Source organism: Labeo rohita, unplaced genomic scaffold, assembly GCF_022985175.1.
Source record: "Labeo rohita strain BAU-BD-2019 unplaced genomic scaffold, IGBB_LRoh.1.0 scaffold_197, whole genome shotgun sequence".
Taxonomy (NCBI): Eukaryota; Metazoa; Chordata; class Actinopteri; order Cypriniformes; family Cyprinidae; genus Labeo; species Labeo rohita.
Window position 1 is genome coordinate 27021 of NW_026128187.1, and position 17159 is coordinate 44179.

At 34.3% G+C, this 17159-nt stretch overlaps 2 protein-coding genes across 3 annotated transcripts in view; both read right to left on the bottom strand.

The window, feature by feature from the left end:
* Window positions 1-8214, bottom strand: part of septin15 (septin 15) — a 34167-nt gene extending 25953 nt beyond the window's left edge. Inside the window, exons 1-2 of one of the 2 annotated variants that reach the window (XM_051102076.1) lie at window positions 7936-8214; window positions 3116-3212 (exon numbers count right to left, since the gene is read on the bottom strand). In XM_051102076.1, coding sequence (XP_050958033.1) covers window positions 3116-3212; window positions 7936-7974 — 136 coding nt within the window. In that variant the 5' untranslated portion in view covers window positions 7975-8214. Of the gene's footprint in view, window positions 1-3115; window positions 3216-7935 lie in introns of both variants that reach the window. The other variant, XM_051102075.1, reaches the window with a different exon arrangement.
* A 3131-nt stretch (window positions 8215-11345) lies between these two features.
* On the bottom strand, window positions 11346-16564 carry LOC127159183 (uncharacterized). Its single transcript, XM_051102073.1, has 6 exons — window positions 16017-16564; window positions 15697-15820; window positions 15478-15576; window positions 12846-13054; window positions 12562-12685; window positions 11346-12441 (listed from the first exon to the last, which is right to left on the bottom strand). The coding sequence occupies exons 1-6, from the start codon at window positions 16129-16131 to the stop codon at window positions 12366-12368; spliced, it is 747 nt and encodes a 248-aa protein (XP_050958030.1). The 5' UTR covers window positions 16132-16564; the 3' UTR covers window positions 11346-12365.
* Between the last annotated feature and the right edge of the window lie 595 nt (window positions 16565-17159).

Sequence of the window (17159 nt, forward strand, 5' to 3'; positions counted from 1 at the left end):
CACACCCTCATAGCCGTCGAGAGCTGAGAACGCAAGTCTGACGCAAAAGACACAAACAAACTTAAAATATTCTCATATTCAGCCTGAATTCAACTTTAAAAGAGTGTTTGTTTGAAAACCCAGAGATACGCCAGTGTTTGTTTGTGCATTGGCGGATACATTAGCATGTGTGGGCTAAGACTGTCTGACAGGCTTAGCTTCATGACCGGGTTGTTAGACGACCTGTTGGCAGGCCTGAGAGGGGAAGCTTTGGCTTCATAATCCAGGGATTAAAATCTCCTCCCTATGTGTGTCCGTATTTCAGCCAGGGATCTTTTAAACGGACCTACAGCATGTTAACGTATGAGAAAAATGGCAGCTCCTAGCGGTAGCTATGCAAGTGCAGCCACACCAGACAAATTGCTGCTGTGTAGTCGAAAATATCTCTGAATGACATGGAATTCAACAACAAGTCAGGTCTGAAGACTTAAGATACTGACTGAAAAAATCATCACTTAAAACATTTCAAGTTGTCCAAACACAGCTGTCTGAGTTTTTACTGTGAAGGAATGCAAACAGCGCAATTAACAAAAACATGCGTGAAATTGTATGATTTTTTCTATTCATTGCTTGTACAGGTGTGAAGTCTACTACACAGCTTGAATAATCGTTATAAAAGACAGTGTACAGACTAAACCATATTTTTAACAAGACTACAAGATTTTATTTCACTTGAAACTTTTTGTGGCCTGTTCTTGCACCTCAAACACGCCTCAGATAACTCAACTTGAAAAGCGAACCTCTAAAACTCTTCACATTTTCCAGCGTTTTCTCCCTGAAGAAACATTTTGCCAGCTGGTTTGAGAGGGAAAGCTCAAGAAAGGAAATGCTTGTGGAAAAAAGCACAAGGGAGACTGAGAAGAGAGAAAAGACAGGAAACAGATTTTTTCCTCCCTGAAATTTTGGAGGGAAAAATGGAGTCCACAGCCAAAGCCCTGTGGTGTCTGTCAGGATGAGTGACAAGAGAACAAGACGACAGTTTTCGCTTCTGTCCGTTCAAAGGCCGTTGGACGTGGTTGAAGAGCGTTTTAAGTGGATACAAAACCCAGCTAGACCTTAATACATGTATTACACGCTGAGATAGTTAGACTACATCACTTTTTTAGCCCAGTCTGTGAAGGAGATATGCAAAATCATGTTTGGAGAGAATTTATGTGGAGGGGGAACTTGTTTCTGAGGTAAAATGTGAGGTAAAATTTCAATATCAGTGAATGAGAAAGACTATTAAAGCAATAGTTCACCCAAAAACGAAAATTACTCCATGATTTACTTGTTTTGGGTCCTTCAACTTTATAATGGCAGTAAATGGTGGTCAAGATTTTGAAGCCTAAAAAGACAGCAACGCAACTGACACTTTCAAGACCCAAAAAGCCAGCAAGGACATCATTAAAATAGTCCATGTGACATCAGTGGTTCAACAGTAATTTTATGAAGCTATGAGAATACCTTTTATGCGAAGAAAACAAAAATGAGCGATTTTCTTCTTCATAACGTTACGGTTGAACCACTGATGTCACATGGACTATTTTAACAATGTCCTTACTACCTTTCTGGGCCTTGAACGGGTCAGTTGCGTTGCTGTCTACGCAGGGTCAGAAAACTCTCGGATCAAAGGTCTTAACGGGTTTGGAGTGACATGAGAGAGAGTAATTAATGACAATTTTAATTTTTGGGTGAACTATCCCATTAACGGAGCACAGCAAACTAAGTTTGAGCTGAAACAGTTTACCTTGAAGGCAACACGACTAGCCTTCTACAAAGACTAGTGCGGCTGAACTCCTGGCACCAGTACAAGTATCTCAAAAGGCTGGTTTACCAAACAGGAAACCACAAACTAGACAACTAGCCTATATAATAGAGGAAGGCAATGAGTGAGAGACGAAAACCTAGAATGACTAAAAACTTGGAAGAGGAATAGAGGAACAGAAAATATAAAGTGATTATTTCACACCAGAGCTGGAAAGCAACCCCACCGCAAATGCTAGCAGACACAAACCCAGTTACTATGACGAAGCGCTCTGCAGCAGTTATGTCACCCAGATCCATATTTCCAATAAAGCTTTAGTCACAGCATTCAAACCATAGAGACAGTGCAATGGTGACAACAGTATTGATCATCCAAACGGTTCTCATCTATCTACTCTTGTATGAGGGCATTTACTCAGTCGTTCATCAGCAAAAACACTTTCATTCAAAGCGACACAAATTATTCACTTAAATCAAACAACAAACCAGAGCGATCTCATTTTATGTGTCACTGTACAAAACTAGTGCCGTTTGTGGTCCTCATGTAGGTGAAAAGACTTTTCCATTTAATCGCTGATGTTTTTTAACTGTATGATTTTGAGATCCATCTTTTCACACTGAGGACAACTGAGGGACTATTACAGATACACTGATGCTTCAGAAGCAAACACAATGCATTACGAGCCAGGGGTGAAAACTTTTGAAATTTGAAGATCAGGGCAAATTTAACTTATTTTGTCTTCTAGGAAACATGTAAGTATCTTCTGTAGCTTTCAAAGGGAAGTATTAAATGAAAAAAAAAGATATTTAGACAAAATAAGAAAAATGTGCACACCTTCATTCTTTTCAAAAGTTTTCACCCCCTGGCTCTTAATGCATCATGTTTCCTTCTGAAGCATCAGTGAGCGTTTGAACTTTCTGTAATAGTTGCAACTGAGTCCCTCAGTTGTCCTCAGTGTGAAAAGGTGGATCTCAAAATCATACAGTCATTGTTGGAAAGGGTTCAAAAAATACAAAAATGCTGAAAATCCAAAGAAATTGTGGCACCTAAAGGATTTTGAACAGGGTCATTTTTATAAATTCAATTGTTATTTTCTTTTGTGGACTAGATGTAAACATCTTTTGCATGAAATATCTAATTCAGGTCAGTACTAAATAAAAAAATAGCATGCATTTTGTATGATCCCTCTTTTTTTGGTAAAATAATTACCGTTTTGCAGATTCTGGAAGGTGTATGTAAACTTTTGACTTCAATTGTACCTAAAATCTTTAAAAATTCAATCCGCAGAATGACTTTCTCACAGGTGAGCAAAAGAATTTTGCGACTTACCGACAACCATGAGTGTGAACTCAAACCCCCTCTTCACGGACTTCCTGTACACCTGGTTGGGGAGGTTGGCGAAGCCGACATAACCCTCCAGATTCCTCTGCTGGAAGAGAACACAGCTTTACTCCACATTCCACTGATTAAAGAGCAGAACAGCTCCTCCATTACAGTTATCCCTCTCAAAACAGGGCTCAGGAGGACTTCAGAGGAAAGATATTAAAGGCTATGCTAATATTAACATTAGTTACAGTGGATAATGACTTGGCATAGTCTCCTTATCTCCTACTCTCACATACAAGGGAACCACAACAAAGGGTAACACGGAATTTTGCTAATTTGAGGATAAGTACATATGAAAGCAACACACCGGCGGACTAGGAAGTTTAGCGGTTTTCTAGCCCAAACACAAACTTTGGGAAACCAAGAGGTTGGGGAAGGGAGGATGAGGTGAAGCCCACATGCTCATTTACGTTTCGTATCAAATCCATCATGAACTCAATGTCGTCATGGAGACAGTGAATTTCGCTCCAGATCACAGCCAGCGCCTTGTCCAGCTGTAAGTCTTTCTCGTGCTCCTCCATCCCTTTCTCTCCGTCGCTTTCCATCTCTTGTAATCTCATGCTCTCGGAAGCACAGCGCTGAAGCAAACGCTAGGCGAGGCAAACACAATTGATCTCTCTGCTTTGGGTCCACTGAACTTCTCATGCATGGTAGGCCAATGGAAAACTAACTAGTAGGGGCCATGCTGATCATTTAGAGAGAGATATTTTGAATGGGGAGGGCTACAGTTATCAGGGTGACTTAACTATTTTTGGCCTGAATGAATGAACATGACAAGGTAAAAAAAAAAAAATTAGAAATGCATGTTCCATCAGTACTAAACTGATTATCGGGCGATACCAATAAATTAAAACCCTTCTCAGTCAATAACCGATATGGTACTGATGTAATGATATTTTAGAAAAATATTTTAAAAATATATATATTATTGTTTCATATTGTACATTACAATGTTGCACTTTTTTGTATGTTATTTAAAATAAAACATGCTTGAAAAGAAAATAATTAGAGAGGCACGTTACGTCGGTACCATACTCTTTATCTGTGATACCGATAAATTTGAAAAATTATCAGTCAATAACCCATATGGTACTGACGTAACATGCATCTCTAATGATTTTCTTTCAGGAAAACATTTATATGACGTTTTTTATTATCTAACAGTCACTTTACGTTAATTTTTAAACACTAATTTAATAATACTGTTAAATGCAATCTTTAGAAATATATCAAAAATATTTTTTCCCATATTTTTCCTTTTATCAGGCAATAACCAATATGGTACTAATGTAACATGCAACTTTAATGATTTTCTTTCAAGAACAAATAATGTATTTTTAAGTTCATCTTAAAATATTAAGTAAATAATAGTGTGCGGTCTTTAGAAAAAATATATTTAAAAAAAACATATTTTTGTTAAATGGACGTTTTAGAAAAATCTAACATAACATTTTGTTATTAAGCAATACCAATAATTTAGAAAAAAATTATCAGCCAATAACCGATATGGCAATGATGTGATGTGCAACCCTAATGATTTTCTTTCATGAATAAATCATCTTATTTTTGCAGTTTTTTCATTTATATTACCCTTTCCATTATGTAACAGTAACTTAAAGGTAATGTTTAAACAATTTAATAATACTGTTAAATGCAATTTTTAGAAAAACACAAAAAAATATGTTTTCTTTATTTTTTCATATTGTGCATTACAATGTTGCAATAGCAATTTTAGTATTCTATATTAAAGAAAATCATGCTTGGAAAGAAAATCATTAGAGATGCATGCTACATTGGTACCATATTCTTTATCAGGCGATACTCATAAATTAGAAAAATTATCGGCCAATAACCGATATAGTACTGATGTAACGTGCAACTCTAATGATTTTCTTTCAAGAATAAATAATCTTATTTTCTCTGTTTTCACATTTATATTACTTTTTTTTTTTTTTTTCATATTTTATATTACAATGTTGCAATGGCAATTTCTGCATTTTATTTATTTTTTTTTTTTTTAAAGAAAGAAAAAACATGCTCGGTAAGAAAAATCATTAGAGATGCAAGTTATATCGGTACCATATCGTCTATACTGAATAAGTAGAAAAATTATTGCCCAAAGACTGTTAATGTAACATGCTCATCTCTTATAACTCAGCATAGCTATTTATCAGTTATTAGGCATAACACAATTATCTGAAAATATTTATCAGCTTATGGTATTGGCTAGAATTTGAATATCAGTGCATTTCTAGAAAAATCATACAGCCTTGAAACAATATGCATAAATAAATGACCATTTTATTTGAGTGTGAACTATCCTCTTAAAAGAACAAAATATCAAAATGGATTAGATATGAAACTTCTGACAGTTTGCAGCGTAAAATGCAACAGAATCCTCAAAACTATACTATATAATTCATACAGCAGTCTATAAATAGCCACGCTCTGTGAACAGCTCAGGGCATTTTCCATGCTTCCACTCTTGAAGCGCTCTTACATAACTCTAAGATTGATGTCATGGCCCGACATGGCAAACAACAAAACATCTGACCAAATGGGTGTATAAAATCATTGATTATCGAACCTCTCTCCATGTTAGCACCCCAACTCAAACGTGCAATGTGGAGAACAGGACAGATTGAACGATGCAAAGAGCGTAGGTGGGAAACAGTGTGGGTGTTCACAAGCTTACTATTCAGAATAGGTTTAACATCTATGCCATTCATTCATCCTTTGAAGGATGTATAACCCAGTTGATGAGGACCCTAAATACAGTGGCCCCAAAAAGCACTTAAAAGTATTAAAATGTATAAACTTGTATAATATCAACTGTCATCTGCAAAAAAATGATGCTAGACCTCTTCTTGGAGCCAACTTGACTGAGCTATTTTTGCAATTACTGCAAACCAAATGGCCCCATGTTGATTTTAAGCAGACATATGAAGTTAGTTTCCTTCAAGTTCACACAAATGGGATTGTGATATATGCTTGGTGACAGTTTTTGGCTGCTGTTCTCTTTCTAACCCCATTGAAATGCATCTCCACTCACTGCTCTCTGCAAGAGAGCTGCGCATCATGTTTAGAGCCCGTCATTCTCATTAACTGCTCCAAACAGCTATTAACAGTCCAAATATTTCACTCCAAAAACACATTTGCATGCATCTGCAATCACAATCATCTGTCCTGAGGTCAACGTTAATAATATATTATTACCTGTGTGAGGCCTCAACTGCAACAGGGCCCAAAAAAGGCAGTTTCAATTTTAAAATATATGTGATTCACCATATGCCTTCAGCATGGTATGAAGAAACTTTTACTGATAGAGAGTAATGTTTAAAATGCTGGGGCTGTTTGTGTCTAAAAACATAATACTGATCGCTTTGTGTCTTACTTTTCATACGGTTACACCGTTTTACTACATGAGCTAAGGCACATGTGACATAATTCACTTTATCAATAGTTGTTTATCAATAAAAAAACAGCAACCAGTGAGCTTTGGATCAAGCTTATAGACACTACATTATGGCAAGCTATTTTCACATTAACTTCTTAAAAATAACTAGCATCTACTTTTATGTAATTAGTATTTAGTTTTAATTTCTAAAGTAGAATTTCAATTAATTTAATAGTGAAGAGACTTGTAGGACTTATTCCTTTACTAATCAAGTTTACTTGCAAATACAGAGTGTTTTCATGATTGGTCGTGAATCAGCCATATTTGCAGCACTGAATGTAAATAATGCTACTGAAACAAATGAAACTTGCATATTTTGATAATTATTTCTGCTGAAAATGGTTAATTATTGTCATGTTTTGGGATGAACTAATCGGTTAGACTAGGAAAAATATTTGGAGTACTACAGACTGTCAAAAGTTATAACAAATCAAGGAAAAGAGTGCAAAAAACTATCTGAGGAGCAAAGGGCATTTGTGGTTGACCAAACTGAACCAGAATTTCCAGGGCAAAAATCTTGGCAACATTTGCGTTTGTTTTTATCATTTCCAGTCAGGTAGGTTAAATATTAAGCTAAAATCTTAATTAAAACTGCTTGTACGCATCTTTACCACCCATTGACTTTGGTTTATCAAAATATTGCACCCTTTCCTGCTTACTAAGTCCTTCTCTATATTATTTAACAGCTTCCACATGTTTCTTTTCTGTGGTTTAGACAGCATAAATTAGCAAAATAATGTAATCAGTAGTACATTAACCGTGCAGTCAGTGGTGTTGTTTACATCCGAGTATCGCCAATATTGCTGCTAACTGGGTAACTGACAAAACCATGATATAAGTGCAAACCATCTATTAAATTCTATGGGAATCTGTGTATTGTATTTATTCCAACTGTTGTTGTTATTTTTTTACTAGTACTACAAACAACTGCTAAATGAAACACACATTACCACAGAATTTGCAGTTTGTTACCAGTACCACAGAATTAGTGACTTGCCACTCGGAATAGTGACTAGCAGAGTACTAGTTACTAGCTACTACTTGAATATGTAGCATACTAGATAACATTGGAATATGCACTAGTATCTACAGAATAATTATTGGTAAATTTGTAGTCAAACAGATGGTAGTTACTTTAAGGAATAAATGTGAAATCGGCTTGCCATAACACACAGATGATCAGAGGGACAGTCACGCTAGGAATCAATTCGCCCACCACCATGCAAATCCATGAATCCATACGCCAGATGTGCTTCAAATATATTTTCTGGACATATTTGGGTAAATGCATTAAAATTGTACTCACTGCAACGCTGGAAACAGCTGAGTCGGGTCTCTCGATCATTGTCCTGTGACAACACCCACTCTGAATCCCAATAGATCAGGCATAAAAAGATGAGCCGACTCAGGAAGGGTCGAGTGCAGAAGCGATGATGAACCCGTACGGCTATTTCGGATTTGGACTATATGAATGAATTTTTAAGGAAGTTAAACGTGCACAGGACAAAAACAAGCATACAAGCATCGGCCAGGGAAAAATGTTACAATGCTGTGAGCATGAAAGGCGATTGTCCTCCTCCTGGAGAATTCAAGCCCTATTGGTCAGCGACTGGGCGCTTGTAGTGATGTCATAGAATCCCGCCCACTCTTGCATTTCATTGGCTCACTGGATTTTACAAAGGATTGTGGTAGTTGTAGTGGCACACACGAGGACGGAGGAAGAATGAAAAACGCGCGCGCGCGTTTACTTAGCTATCTAAATGGGGGCAATACATAGAATCGTATTGTTTTTATATACGGATAGTTATACATTTTTTAACCTAAACCTACCCCTAACACTCACAAAAAAACATTCTGCATTTTTACAATTTGAAAAAAATAAAATATTTACTTTATTTTGATACCAGTTTTACAAATGAGGACGTCTCCAAAGGGGTTTTTTGGGGGATTTTGTCAGGTTTTGCTCACTTTTGGGTACAAATCTGTCCCCAAAATATGGTTAAGTAGGTACACACATGATACTAGTATTTCTATCATTATAGGCATTAATTGATTACATGTAATCTAGATTAGGTAATCAGATTTCAAAACTGATGTACTTTTTACATTTTAAAATACGCATAATCAGATACTGATTACATATTATTCACACAATGAAAATAAAATATTTCTATTTAGTGTTTGAGGGTTTAACTATTTTTTTATTTTACATTTTAATTATTTAATTATTCACTTTTTATCAACTCAATAACCCTTTGAAGATATTATATTATGCTCAGTTTGGGAAACACTGGGTTAATGTAATGTTTAAATGAATAAGATTAGTAACATTTTCAATGTTTTTTTTTTTTTTTTTTAAAAAAAAAGAAGTCTCTTATGCTGATCAAAGTTCCATTTATTTGATTAAAACACAAAAAAAAGTAATATTATGAAATATTATTGCATTTTAATGGTTTTCTATAATGGTTAATGGTTTATATACTGTTTAATATACTTTAAAATATAATTTATTTCTGTGATGCAAAGCTGCATTTTCAGCATCATTACTCCAGTCTTCAGTGTGACATGATGCTAATGGCTGCTGAAAATTCAGCATGCTTTGCATCACAAGAATAACTTTTATTTTAAAGTATATTAAAAAATTAATATTTCGCAATATTACAGTTTTTTCTGCATCTTCAATCAAATAAACACAGCCTTGATGCAGAAAAGACTTCTTTAAAAACATTAAAAATCTTACAGATCCCAAACTTTTGAACAGCAGTGTATGTTACAATTCAAAATCAATTTGTTTACAGTTTTATATATATATATATATGAATATATGTATATGTATCTGAGTAAATGTCAAAAATTTCTTTTGGTATAGGAAGTTTCATTTTGTTGGAATTTCAAGCCTGTTTCTTGTCTAAGTAGTTTTTACGGCCCGCCGGACCTAGTTATATTCAGGGTCCATACAGAATAGATTCTTCTGAATCTTTTCTTCTATGTCTTGGGATTTTGGGAATAATTTACTTTTTATCAACTAACAAACCTACTGCAGTTCTTATATTATGCCCAGTTTGGGAAACACTGGTTTAATGTAATGTATAATGCATTTTATGATGTTGATATAAAAAATGGAATACACTTCTCTTTTTCTGACTTTTTTATATCAATATGATACATTTGATGATAAGCTTAAAACAAATTTTAATACAAAGTAATCTAAAAAGTAGTCAGGATACATTACCCAAAACAAGTAACCTAGATTACATTACTAACTACAATTTTTATTATGTAATCTCTGTAACCAGTAACGGATTACAATTTGTAATCTACCAAGATCTGCTAAATAGGGACATTTTCTAATGGTTTTTATACTTACAAACTGTAATTTCCCTTCCCATTATGCTAGCCTTAAACCTCATACAAAACATTCAAAACAAACAAGCATTTTTTTAGATGTGTGCTTTTAGATGTGTGTTTTTCCAAACACTTCATTCTGTATGATTTATAAGCTTGTTTTCTCATGGGGACCTTAAATATTTTTAATCATTAACAGACTCAGTAGAACAGTCTATGCAGCGATTTGTATGATGATGTACGTCTGCCCTCTAGTGGAATATTCAAATAATAGTTGCAACGTGTCCTATTTAATTTGACAACAATGTGCTTTACTATCTCCTTTAGAAAAGCAATGTTGAAATGTTTGATTAGCCTATCTTTTTTCATAAAATAGACATCATAAGACTGAGCCTGGTTTCTCCTAAGGTTTTATTTTCTCCATTTCTGTCACCAGTGGAGTTATTGCGTTCCTTGCCATCGTCACTTTTTGGCTTGCTTAGTTGAGGACACTTGATTTTGACAAATTTTATTATTGATTTGTCTGTATCCAACTTTTTCTTCCTGTAAGAGCGGGCGCAGCCACTTGTAAGTTTTATGGGTGTAGCTTCTGGTCTCATCCGTGTCCAGCTTATTTTAGCTGTACAAAATAGCTCGTTTTGCTGCTTGATATTGCAGATTGGTGAATCTTACCATATTATTTTAATGTATTATCTTAATTATGAACACACTGGTTTGTAGTGCAAACAGTTTTACCTTTTACTGCACTACTGTTGTCATTCTTCTGGTTGTTTTCCTATAGCAACGATTGAACCAGAAGTCTCGCTTATAGACACTTGACATTTGGCACTGTTATTATTATTATCTTGACTGTATACAGACCAGACTGAACTGAGCTGGATGATGATGTCACTGTTTTCTCCAGAGCTGCTTGATTGATAAATTAAATTCATCTCAAAATTGATGGACTTTACACAATGATTAAACCGAAATAAATCAACAATGAACTGATTTCAACTAAATAATGATTGTTTGTCTTTTTAAAGCTGCTTTACAGCAGAATTGAATTTTGTATGCATCACTGAATTAATTTTATCACTGAAAAGCCGCTTTGAAACAATCTATATTGTATATTATTTATTGTATAAATAAGGTAACTTGACTTGATTATTCTGTTTTTTTAAGTGTACTTAAAGGCAACACTGACAAAGACAACAAAGACAAATTTCAACTAACATAAATGTTTTTTTATTAAAATTTTTGAAGTACATATTAGTTTCACTAACTGCTACTTGATATAACCTAATAAAATTGTCAAGAAACTTAAACCGTAAAGTAAATACTGAAATAAAAAGCTAGAAAACAATGAAAGAATTCCAAACATATGACAACTTCTGTATGCAATATTTTGTATTAGACATAATAATACAGCACATTTAAAATTTACATCAGATCTGTAGCCTATTAACATAATATTACTGATAATGACGAGATCAACACATTTGAATAATAAACATTATAATAGTAACTTTCTGATACACTGCCGTTCAATAGTTTGGGATCAGTACGACTTTTTAATGTTTTTTAAAGAAGTCTCTTATGCTCATCTAAGTTCCATTTATTTGATAAAAAAATACAGAAATATTACTGCAATTTAAAATGACAGTTTTCTATTGTAATATATGTTAAAATATAATTTTATGTGATGCAAAGCTGAATTTTCATCAGCCATTACTCTAGTCTTCAGTGTCACATGATCTTTCAGGAATCATTCTAAAATACTGATTAATTATCAATGTTTAATATTTTTTGGAACAGTGTGACATTTTTTTTCACGGTTCTTTGATGAATAAAAAATGAAAAAGAACAGCATTTATTCAAAATAAAAATCTTTTCTATCTTTACTAACACTTTTTATCAATTTAACACTGAATAAAACTTTTAAATTCTTTCAAAGAAAGAAAGAAAACATTACTGACCCCAAACTTCAAATGGTAGTGCAAAAGATTACTATTTTAAATAAATGCTGTACTTTTTAAGTTTTTTATTCATCAAAGAAAGAATTTCCTGAAAAACTGTCACAGGTTCCAAAGAAATATTAAGCAGCACAACTGTTTTCAACTGATAATAAATCAACATATCAGCATGATTTTTTTCTGTATTTTTGTATCAATTAAACGCAACCTTGATGAGCATGAAAGACTTCTTTAAAACACATTTAAAATAAAAAAACTTTTGAACGGCAGTTTACGTTACAATTTAAAACCAGTTTGTTTACAGTTTTACTCATATATATGAAGATGTGTGTATATCTATGTAAATGTCAAAAATTTAGGTAGAAACTTTTATTGTGTTGAATTTTTAGCCCGTTTCTTGTCTAAGTAATTAATGGCCCGCCGGACCCACTTATATTCAGGATCCATACAGAAAAGATTCTTCCGAATCTTTTCCTTCATCTTTTTTCTTGGGATCTGGAGCTGTTACAAATCTACAGCAGATTACAGACAAAAGCGTTAAAACTATATGAATGTGAAGTAAATACTAAAGATTATTTTTTATTTATTAATTATTAACAATATACATCTAAACATATCGAGAGGATACTCACACAATGTGCTTGAAAGGGCAACTGTTGCTTGTCCACAAATAAGACACCAGCCGTTTCAGAGGTATCCTGATATTGATTTCTTTAAAGCAGCAGATACTGTTAACGCTCATAACTGCACGAATACCTGAAAAAGTGAAGAGTTCACTATTACAATATGATTCAACATGTTTTTATTCTCTAAAATACAGTAAATAAGAGTTATCCTATAAAAACAATTTCTCCAGAAAAGTTTACATTTGGAGCCTGAAATGCTAAAAGAACAAATATGACAGAAACACACTCACCGGCTGAGGTGTTAAGTTGCAGAGCACAGCACAGCATCAGAAACACTAATGAAGTCTTCATGAAGGTCTTCATTCTCCAGGTTTGATATACACCACACAAGAGACAGAGAAAGTAAGAGTATGTGGTGAACTGCCAGCAGTCCTTTATATAGAGATGGTGAAATAGTTTTTGAGTAAACATAAAAGAGCTGCGCCACTGGTCTATATTCCTAAGTACAATTCAGTTTCGAAAGCCTCTAACACGCTTTGTATGCAAAGGTGTTGCTATATGTGCTAAAACTGCATATAAGCAGGTGGAAATTATTTAGAGGTGGCAAAAACCAAAACGCCCATGCATACTGCCAAAGAGGCAAACGTACACACATCCTTCACTCAAGCAGATGTACAGATACTCATGTTTAAAAAGAGACTGGTAAAAGTTGAAGTACTAACTACACTTTTGTACTCAAGTTAAAGTAAAGAGATACGTTGCTGTCTAAACCACAACGTGGCATCAACTTGCATATTTTGCTGATTATCGCTGCTGAAAATGGTCAATTATTGTCATGTTTTGGGCTGTACTAATCGGTCAGACCGGGAAAAACATTTGGAGTACTGTAGACTGCCAAAAGTTATAACAAATCAGGCAGAAGAGTGCAAAAAACTGTCTGAGGAACAAAAGGAGTTTGTGGTTGGCCAAACTGAACCAGGATCTTGACAACATTTGTGTTTGTTCTTATCATTTCCGGTCAGGTAGGTGAAATATTAGGCTAATACTTTAAATAAAACTGCCCGTACATATCTTTACCACCCAATAACTCTAATATTGTGCCCTTTTCTGCTTTCTAAGTCCTTCTCTATATTATTTAGCAGCTTCCACACATTTTTTTTCCGTGGTTTAGACAGCATAAATGAGCAGAACAACATATTCAGTAGTACATTCACTGTGCAATCCATGCTGTTGTTTACATCCGAGTATCTCCAATATGGCCGTGTATCCCGGTAACTGACCAAATCCAAGCTGAACAACCACCATGTAAAACACAAGCAGAGAAAAGACTAAGCTGACAAGAAAAAAGTCAAACGTAATTCTAAAAAGAAATAATTGACATAAACAAACAATCTCCCTCATAACACAACACTTAAAATGTCCAGCAAGGAAGAAGTGAACAAAAGTGTCTGGAAATTGATTTTGCACCTCACTGGAACCACAAGCTGCTCACTAACTGACCACAGGCTCCTTAAAACGTCTAACTATACACCTTTTTCTTAACGTAAGAGTTGGCCCTGGTGAAAAAAACAACATATGCTGGTAGGTATGTTTTGATGCTGGTTTAAGCTGGTTCTTTGCTGGTTTATGCTGGTCCTTGACCAGCAACATGTCCAGCATAAACCAGCAAAGGACCAGCTTAATTTGTAAATTGTATGGGTGTGGCTTCCGGCCTCGTCCGCGTCCAACTATTTTTAGCTGTAAAAATCAGCTTGTTTTGCTGCTTGATTGGTGTCTTAACATATTATTTAAATGTATTGTCTTAATGCACACTGGTTTGCAGTGCAAAGAGTATTACCGTTTACTACACATTGTTATTCTTCTCGTTATTTTGCTAGAGCAGATAATGAACCGGAAGTTCTTCCGTCATAACTGACATATTTCTACATAAAATCCGAAATGTGTACATTTGTAAACTGTGCACTTGTAAATAACTACTTCTGCATATAGTGCATTATTTAATTTTTAGTGTTTCTAATATTATATTAATAATACCATCTCACTGTGTTATTCCCATGTCTGCACTATCATGTTTGTACTTTCTTCTGCACTGGAAGCTCCTGTCGTCAAGTCAAATTCCTTGTGTGTGTAAACATACTTGGCAATAACTCTTTCTGACTTCGGTCCTGAACTTGAAGAGCGATTGACCTCCTCCTACAGAGTTCATCTCCTATTGGTCAGCGACTGGCCGCTTGCAGTGATCAGTGAATCATCACTTGGCTCACAGGATTTTGACCATGGAGCAATTGATCATATAACCTGTAATTACGTGGGCTACGTCTGCCCTCTGGTGGAATCTTAAAGAGTTACTTGTTTTATATCAAAATAAAATAGAGAATGTTAAAACGTTTGATAAACTTTAGTTCATAAAAACAGACCTCATAAATAAAAAAAAATAAAAAAAATTTGCGGGGTGCTTTAAGAAATTTACTTGGAATACTCAATGGAAAAACAAATCAAATACATTAATAATATAAACGTTTTTATTATTATTAAAATAAAGTGCATATCATTTACACTAACTGCTTTATGACAGAACATAAAATTGTCAAGTAACCTAAACTGAAGTAAACAGCTAAGTAAATTTAAATTAAAATGTAGGTGACACTAAAACAAATTCCAAACATGACAACTTCTACATGCAATACTCTCTATTAGTTATAACGGCTCATTTAAAAATGTACACAACAGTAGCCTATTGACTTATTATTGATAATGAGATCAGCACATTTATATACACATTTACATACAACTCCCTAAAATGTTACAATACAATAGCTTTTTTTTTTTTTTACAATTTTACTCATATATACAGATGTGTGTATCGGTGTAGAAATGTAGAACATTTCTTTCAAGTTCGATTCTGTTGAATTTCAAGCAGGCTTCTTGTCCAAGTAGTTAATGGCCCGCTGGACCCACTTCTCTTTAGGGTCAGTACAGAATTGTTTCTGTGTGGTAGAATCCCGAGGAACAGTTACAAGTCTAGAACACATTAGAGACAAAAGCATTAAACCTACATGAATGTGAAGTAAATACTAACTTACTTTTAAGATAAGTAACAATATAAGTGGACATCCCAATATATTTCTAGAGGATACTCACACAATGTGAGTGAGGGGGCAACTGCTGCCTGTCCAGAAATAAGACTTCAGCCGTTTCAGAGGTATCCTGTAATTGATTTTATTAAAGCAGCAGATACTGTTTGCAATGTCATTTGCAGAAGGACCTGAAAAGTGAAGGGTTTACTAGTCAAATGTGATTCAGCACATGATTAAACATGGTTTTTATTCTTCGGTTTCTTAAAATGCAAATTAAATAAGCGTTATCCAATATTTTCAGAAAGAGATAACTAAAAAACCGTTTTGTTTAAATGAAGTTTCCCTGGACAAATTGGAATGACAGAGAACAAATATGACACTCACCAGTTGAGGTACTAAGTTGCAGAGCACAGCACAGCATCAGAAACACTAAAGTCTTCATGAAGGTCTTCATTCTCCAGGTATAATGTACACCATAAGACAAAGAAAGTAAGAGCATGTAGTGAACTGCCAGCAGTCGATTATATAGCGATAATGAATTAGTTTTTTCTTTTGAAAGAAATCCCCTATGCTGATTCTCTGGATCAGTGACACAGCCTTTCTAAGTATAATGACACTTTGCCTCTGAACCATCTTCCTCTTTATACGAGGGTGTTACTGTATGTGCATTGAGCGAATAACACACTTGCATTTCACAAATACACTATTTCTTCCTACTGAAATGACCTGCCACAGGCTTCTTTGAATAACACAGTGCTCTATTGTGCTTCAGAGCTATACAAGTAAATAATAGAATTAGGAACTCATTTGGTGTGCTTGCAGAGACTTTGTGGGGAAATTAGCTAATAAAAAGTACACTTATTTAAAAGTTCTGCCTTAAAGGTTCAATTCCAAAACAAAGATTCACATATAATGTACTCACCCCCTTGTCATCCAAGATGTTCATGTCTTTCTTCAGTTGTAAATAAGTTACATTTGAGAAAAACATTTCTGCATTTTTTTTCTCCATATAATGGACTATTATGGTGTTCCGATTTTGAACTTCCAAAATGCAGTTTTAATGCAGCTTCAAACGATCCCAAATGCGGTTGTAAATGATCCCAACCGAGGTAGAAGGGTCTTATCTAGCGAAACGATCGGTTTTCATTTAAAAAAAAAAAAAAAAAAAAAAAAAAAAAAAAAAAAAAAAAAAAACACAATTTAAATGCTTTTTAATCTCTTGCCTTTCTCTCCCTGTATTCTGACTCAAGACAGTTAGGGTATGTCAAAAATGTCAAAAAACTTAGATCGTATTTTCTCCCTCACCTTTAAAAATTTCAAAATCATCCTACATCATTGCAGAAGTCCCGACCCACACTGTTATTAAAAAAAAAAAAAAAAAAAAAAAAAAAAAAAAACTTAAAATAATTTGTAACCTGGCTGCCTTAAAATTAAGTTCAGTCGACTCAAAAAGTTTATTCAACTTGAAATGTTAAATTATACTAAGTGACAACTTAGTATATTTGAGTTGAATCAACTTAAAAATAA

Coding starts and splice junctions, on each gene's coding strand:
- LOC127159183 (XM_051102073.1), bottom strand. CDS start 16,131: ATGCTCTTACTTTCTTTGTCTTATGGTGTACATTATACCTGGAGAATG. Junction 13,055..15,477: donor ATTAACTACTTGGACAAGAA/GCCTGCTTGAAA, acceptor AATTGTACTTAG/GAATATAGACCAGTGGCGCA. Junction 12,686..12,845: donor GCAACTTAACACCTCAGCCG/GTGAGTGTGTTT, acceptor TCACTTTTTCAG/GTATTCGTGCAGTTATGAGC.